The 7776-nt window shown below is 39.0% G+C and overlaps 1 protein-coding gene across 3 annotated transcripts in view; it reads right to left on the bottom strand.

The window, feature by feature from the left end:
- Positions 1-7776, bottom strand: part of ZNF382 (zinc finger protein 382) — a 21830-nt gene that overhangs the window by 11522 nt on the left and 2532 nt on the right. For all 3 annotated transcript variants that reach the window (XM_017506640.2, XM_037730646.1, XM_017506641.2), the window contains one exon: positions 7398-7490. In XM_017506640.2, coding sequence (XP_017362129.1) covers positions 7398-7490 — 93 coding nt within the window. The remainder of the gene's footprint in view (positions 1-7397; positions 7491-7776) is intronic.

Here is a 7776-nt window from a genome sequence, read left to right as displayed (position 1 = left end):
GGGTTTCACCATGTTGGCCAGGATGGTCTCGATCTCTTGACCTCGTGATCCACCCGCCTCGGCCTCCCAAAGTGCTGGGATTACAGGCTTGAGCCACCGCGCCCGGCCCGACAAAGAAGTTTCTATCAAAACAATCCTCCAGCTGATAAAAGCAAAAAACAAAACAAAACAAAAACAAAAACAAACAAAAAAACGCACCTATTTGAAGGCATTAAAGAATGACCAAAAGTAGCCAGAAGCTGAAGTGGCTGCAATCTCTGACAGAAAGAAACGACACTGCGTAAGAGCTACATTTAGCCAGGTATACGTTCTCAGTAGTTCAGGGAGTACAAACGGGGTGGATCTCCAAGAGAAAGCACAGTCATCTGTATTGGGGAATCAGAGGCTGGAGCTCAGAGCAACTGTAAATTGAAGACAAAATCTGGGAATAGAGAAGTCAAAAAAGCAGAGCCCCAAAGTTGGCATAAGCCACCCTCAAAGCCTTGGTTAACTATGTTGATGCAGGGCAAGACTGTAAGGAGCCTAAAGGAGAAAGAAAGCTAGAGCTCTGAAGGAACTAAGCAAAGATTTCAGCGGCGGCTTAGCTCTGAAAAAGATATTGGTGAAGGGGAGGAAGGCAGCAAATCACGCTGCCATGTGTGTACCTATGCAACAATCTTGCATGTTCTTTACATGTAACCCAAAACCTAAAATGCAATTAAAAAAAAAAAAAAAGAGTTTACAATTCCAGTGCTGTGCCAACAGGAACCTTATTAAAACTTTGGTCCAATATAGGCAAACTGAAAATGTGATATTAACAGAGAGTACACTTCAGCATGGATTCATGAAGACCAATATGGGGCAATCCTTTTCTAATATTTTAAAATGCACTGGAAATTTTAAAGCAGGGTGGAAAAACAGGCAAACAAAACAAAAGACCAAAAAACCCTGGTCCAGGCTGCACGTGGTGGCTCACGCCTGTAATCCCAGCACTTTGGGAGGCCGCGCCAGGCAGATCAGGAGGTCAGAAAATCGAGACCATCCTGGCTAACATGGTGAAACCCCGTCTCTATAAAAAACAAACAAACAAAAAACCCTGGTCCATTCAGCTTTGTCCTGGGCTAGATGAAAACAAAACAAACAAAACAATGGCCTTTGGTCTTTCCATCGAGACTCCAGAAGGGCCACATTTTAGGAGTAAAGACTGTATCCCAGGACTCAGGACAACACCATAAAACCTTAACTAACGAGGCTCAGTCCTTGGGCATGTCTTCCAAAGGGCCCAGTTTCAGCACGAACTCTGTCAAGTCGGTTTAGCTGGAATCCCCTACTCTCAATATCTGATCTCTCGCCTCACCAAACCCTCCAGGTGATATCTGATCACCATGACCTGCTTTCAAGTAGGAATCCTGGTAGGTCAGCTGAGCAAGATTACCCTATCCACTCAGTAATTTCTCATCACTGACCCTCTCCCCCAACTATAAATTTTCTCTTCCTTACCGTATTCACAGGTGAGCCAATAATCTCCCCACTACTTCAAAACCCCATTGTAGCAGTCCCTGAGATCTGCCTTACAAGTGTCAGGATAATGTTTTTCTTTAGTATTTATAGTAACACAGATTGTAGGGACACATTCATTATTGGACCCCTGGACATCTTACCCAGTACGCCAAGTGCACATCTTTCGAGCCTTGGTCTTCACTCCTGACTGACTGACTGGGAACACATTGGTGAGTCGGACTCCTGATCCGTTGCTCTGGACAAACTCCCATTGAAGCAGGTACAACATTTTGATTCCTTAGATTCTGAGCATACTCTAGAGGCTGGGTTAGAATCCTAGGTTCCTCTGTTTAACTGAAGTTGGGTTAGAGGCCCAGGCTTCTTTAAAAGGTAACTGCTGGGCTACAAGTCTTTCTTCCTGGGTCTTTCTTTTGAGTGGGAATTCACTTCCTGACTCTCAGGGCTAGAAAATTCCTGACCTTGCGAGGCCTCTCTCTGATCCTGTTTCTCCCATAAGAACTTCTCAGTTGATTAATGGTGTATGTTCCCCTGCTGGTATCCGTGCTGTCAACTTCCTCCACTTCCTTTCTTCTTGCCATCACTTTACTAACGATTATCTAAACTGCCTCCTGTAAGACCTCTCCTTTCTCATTGCTCCACTCCTCCTTCCTCCTCTCACTACCTCTGATCGTCCCTTCAGTTCCCTTCAATACTTTGACAGGTGGCCCTTCAGAACTCCTCCATCCCTCTGTCCACCCTGACAGACCTTTCCCTTCCCACTCTAGCCCCTGTAGTCACTTAAACTTTAGGTGCCCTGTCCCACATTGGAAGCACTCAAAGGACTCAGTGATGCCCAAAAGCAACTACCTATGGCTGAGAAGGAAAAAAGGGCTAACTGGAAACAAAGTGGGTATTTTTATTGACTTAGCCAAGCTTTGAAGACATCCAGATAGCTTAGTCATCTACCTAAAATTTAGTCCACAGTGGCCGGGGACAGTGGCTCATGCTTATAATCCCAGCACTTTGGGAGACCAAGATGGGTGGATCGCCTAGGGTCAGGAGTTCAAGACCAGCCTGCCAACATGGTGAAACCCCATCTCTACTAAAAATACAAAATATTAGCCAGGCATGGTGGTGGGTGCCTATAATCCCAGCTACTTGGGAGACTGAGAGAGGAGAATCGCTTGAACCCAGGTGGTGGAGGTTGCAGTGAGCCAAGGTTGCACCACTGAACTCCAGCCTGGGCAACAAGAGCAAAACTCCATCTAAAAAGAAAAAAGAAAGAAAAATTTAGTCCACTGCTTCCATAAGATTACATAACAGGAAAAATGAAAATCTGAAAATCTCCTCCACAAATACTGGCTAAAAAGCATTAGCCCACATATTGAACAGCTAACCTTAACTTGTTCCATGTGTCAGAAACACAATTCAGATAAAAATATAAAGTGGAGCAAAGATGAGAGTATAATACTATTTTACTGATTCCTGGCTAACATTTTAGAATGAAAGTTATAAGATCTCTATTTGGGTCTGTCGGCCTGTGTATGTCTCTATATGTATGCTATGTATATGTGATATTTTCTTACCTCGAGATGGTATTGATTTATTTAAAAATTTTAGTTCTTTAGATACAAGGTCTCACTCTTGCCCAGGTTGGAATGCAGTAGTACATAGCTCACTGTGGCCTTGAACTCCTGGGCTTAAGTGATTCTCCTGCCTCAGCTGCTTGAATAGCTGGGTCTACAGGTACACATCATTGCACTGGGATACATTTTTGTCAGAGACTGGGTCTTGCTATGTTGCCCGGGCTGGCCTCACACTGCTGGCCTCAAGCGATCCTTCTGCCTCAGCCTCCTGAGTAGCTGGAATTACAGGTGTGAGCCACAGCATTTGGCCAAATTAATTTACAAACCCCTTAAAGGAGTTTATGCAAATCGTTTGAAGGGTAAAAAGAGTGTTTATATAAATGAAATGTTGCTAACATCCTCAGAAATATAGGAACTAACCAAAAGGCCTTTCGAGTTCATGTGACTTGGGATTAAAATTTTGATAACTAAGATGAATTTAATATTGTTGGTTTAAGAAAAAGAGGTGCATCTCTCAGCACACATTTTTAGTCTACTTGGCTATACTAGTCAAGTAAGTTACCAATATATTTAACACTATAAAAACTATAAATTCAACTTAAGAAAAATGCACAAATAAACATATAGTAAAAATGGTTGTCTGATATGCACTATTTTATATACATTAAACACAGCAGGAAAACAAAACAAACATATGTATTTAACTTTTCTGGTTTTCTTGATTTGCTCTTAATTGCCTTTTACTTGCATGTGCTGTAAAAATAATTAAAAAGGAAATAACTTGAGATGATGGCTAGTTTTGTTCAATGCATGATGAAATTTTCATGAACAATCCAAACATAATAAATACTATATGTGTAGGTTAATATAAGTGGAATAAGAGTTTTATAAATAAGCTTTTCCACAGTTGTTTTATAATATCTGCCTAAAAAACTGTTTCCAAAATCTTCTTAGTAACTTGTAACCTAACAGTCATGCTAAGTTAATAGTCACTTACAGTTTCTAAGTAAGATAAACTACTGAAACACTCATTATCAAATATAAGTTTAAATTTACATACTTTTGGATCTTTAATTTTATACAGAATAGAAAGACTAAATATATTTGGATCTGTTAAACACTGAAATATTGTACATGAGGAATCATATATCTATAGAGTTGTGAGATAATGTATTCATAACATTTGCTAATCTGTTACAGAATGCTAGTGTGGGGCAGACAATTCGTAACTATCTACTTTTTAGTTTACTCTCTTAAAAGGTTACTAATGGTTAAAATTATAATCACTATATCTAATTAAAACTACTAGAAATAGGCAGGGGCAGTGGCTCACACCTGTAATTCCAGCATTTTGGGAGGCTGAGGCTGATCACCTGAGGTCAGGAGTTTGAGACCAGCCTGGCCAATATGGTGAAACCCCATCTCTTCTAAATATATATATATGTGTGTGTGTATATATATATATATACACATATACATATATATATATATACACATATACATATATATATATATATATAAATTAGCTTGGCGTGGTGGTGCACACCTGTAATCCCAGCTATTCTTCAGGAGGCTAAGGCATGAGACTTGCTTGAACCTGAGAGTTACAGGTTGCAATGAGCTGAGATCATGCCACTGTACTCCAGCCTGGGTGACAGAGCAAGACTCTGTCTGGAAAAAAAAAGAAAGAAAAAAAAGTGCTCACTGCAACCTTCAACTCCTGGGTTCAAGCAGTACTCCTGGCTCAGCCTCCTCAGTAGCTCTAACTGACTTCCAGACATATTATAAAGTTACAATAATCAAAGACCAAGAGGTATTGTCAATGTGACTTAAAATATGTCCAAGGAAACAACAGATTGTCCAAAAATAGACTGACATAAATATGATCAATTTTCTCTATGATCCTCAGAGTAATCTGGTCAACAAATACCAATGGAACAAATGGATAACCATATAGAAGAACAGATTCTCGAATTCTACCCCATATCATCAACAAAACTTAACACGAGGTGGACCACAGAACTAATCATAAAAGCAAAATATACACAGAAAATACAGAGAACTATCCTCATCATACCTAGAAAAGAGAACTATCCTCACTATATCTAGAAAAGACAAATATTTGTTTGAGAGATCAAATAATTAATTATAAAAGAAACAATGATTCTCTGGACTTCTGTTCCAGTTATATTAAAAACTTCTGTTCGTCAAAAGACACCATTAAAATGAATATGCAAGCCATACACTAGGAAAAAAATTTGTAATACAAACATTGAACAAAAGATTTCTATCCAGAATATGAAAGAATTCCTACTACTCAAGGAAAAATAAATAATACCTAAATAAAGAATGGATAAAACACTGGAACAGGGCTGAGCACAGTGGCTCACACCTGTAATCCCAGCACTTTGGGAGGCCAAGGCAGGCGATTGCAAGGTCAGCCTGGTCAATGTGGTGAAACCTCGTCTCTACAAAAATACAGAAACATTAGCCAGGTATGTTGGCACATGCCTGTAATCCCAGCTCCTCAGGAGGCTGAGGCAGGAGAATTGCTTGAACCTGGGAGGTGGAGGTTGCAGTAAGCCAAGATTGCGCCACTGCACTCCAGCCTGGGTGATAGAGTGAGGCTCCATCTCAAAACAAATAAACAAACAAACAAATAACAACAACAAGAAAACACTTGAACAGGTGCCTCTGATATAAAAAGCACTTGAGAAAGTCTTCAACATTATTAGCCATAAGATAAATCTAAATTAAAACTGCAAAGATATACAACCAGAATGGCCAAAATGACCAGAATGGGCAAAATGAACATAAAATGTAGAAAACAATGTGGGGCAAACAAAATTCTCATACAGTGCTGATGAAAGTCTAAAGTGGTACAGTAGTTTTAGCTACTAAACTACTAAACTAAAATGGTAGTTTCTAAAAGAGTCATATGAATCAGCAATATCACTAAGTATTTACTGAAGAAAAATAAACATGTATGTCCACAAAAATATTTTGACAAGAATGATTATAGCAGCTTTGTTCATAATAGCTCTAAACTAGAAACATCCCAAATGTCTTTCAACAGGAGATCCATAAACTGGTATATTCATATAATGGAAAACTATTCCACAGTTAACAAACTACTTATGCATGCAGAAAAATGTCTAAATCTCTCAGACATGAAGCTGAGTGAAAGAAAGCAGACATGGAAAAGGTTTACAATAGACAAAATGAATCTACGTTGGTAGACATCACAACTGTATTGTCCTAATGGGAGAGACTGACTTGGAAGAGGCCTGATGGAACTTAATGGGTTAATGAAATTGTCTTTTATCTTGATTGGAGTGTGAGATACATGGGTTTATACTTCTGTCAGAACTCAAAGAACTTTACACTTTAGATCTGTATGTACATTATACCCACAAAACATGGACTAGATTCTTGGTAAGGTAATAGCAGCCAGTATTTCCATAAACACAGGCAAACGAGGAAAAGATTTGCATGGGCAGAGATATTCATACCTAAAATTTACATTTTAGAGGCATAAAGGTCAGCCATGTATAGGCACTTTACAGATTTCAGGTCTTTAAAAATAGATCACTAATATGATGGCTACTATAAAAAATATAGAAAATTACAAGTGCTGGTGAAGAAACTGCAACAATAAGGCAGCTGCTATATAAACAGTATGGTGATTCCTTAAATATTAATCACCGAATTGCCATATTATCTAGCAATTCCGCTTCTGAGAATATACCCAAAAGAACTGAAAGCAGGGAGTAAAACTGATATTTGTACACCCACATTCATAGCAGTGTTAGTCACAACAGCCAAAACATGAAAGAAACCTGACTGACCGCTGATGGATGAATGAATCAGCAAAATGTGGTATATACATACAACAGAATATTAATCAGCATTAAAAAGGAAGGAAGTGGATGAACCTGGAGGACATTATGTTAAGTAAAATATGGCCGTCACAAAAAGGATAAATACTATATGATTCCACTTATAAGAGGTACCTAGAGTAGTCAAATTTAGAGACAGAAAGTGCAATGGTGGTTGGCAGGGCTAGGGAGCAGGGGTAAAGGGAAGATATTTTTAATGGGTACAGAGCTTCCATTCTGCAAGATGAAGAGCTCTGGAGATGGATGATGGTGATGGTTACACAACAATGTGAATGTACTTGATGCCACTGAACTATATGCTTAAAAAGTTTAAGATAGTATATTTGATGTTATATTTATTTTACCCACAATAACAAAAATAGATCCCCAAAAACATTCAAAGGCTTGAACTACTTGAAATTTAATGTTCACTAGACCTCATTTATAGACTCACCTAGGTAGCTGTAACTTGGAAAAATTCTCTGTGTCCACAGCTCCTCTCCTTGTTCCAACTTGCGGATCATATCAGGCTTAGTCATGTGAAACCCTGGTGATGAAAAGTGAGACTTGGTCTAAAGCTGTTTGACTTTTAAACTTTTGAAGATAAAGATACAGCTTCAAGGTAGTAGATGAGGTATACATTAATGTCTTACTAAAGTTAATACCTTACACTACACAAGTGATGATATAATTATATTTTCTTTTCTTTTCTTTTTTTTTTTTTGAGATGGAGTTTCGCTCTTGTTACCCAGGCTGGAGTACAATGGCGCGATCTCGGCTCACTGCAACCTCCGCCTCCCAGGTTCAAGCAATTCTCCTGTCTCGGCCTCCCA

The sequence above is a fragment of the Cebus imitator genome, unplaced genomic scaffold, assembly GCF_001604975.1.
Source record: "Cebus imitator isolate Cc_AM_T3 unplaced genomic scaffold, Cebus_imitator-1.0 Scaffold356, whole genome shotgun sequence".
In the NCBI taxonomy this organism is placed as follows: domain Eukaryota; kingdom Metazoa; phylum Chordata; class Mammalia; order Primates; family Cebidae; genus Cebus; species Cebus imitator.
Note: the sequence above shows the minus strand (reverse complement) of the source record. Positions and strands in the feature narration are given on the sequence as shown.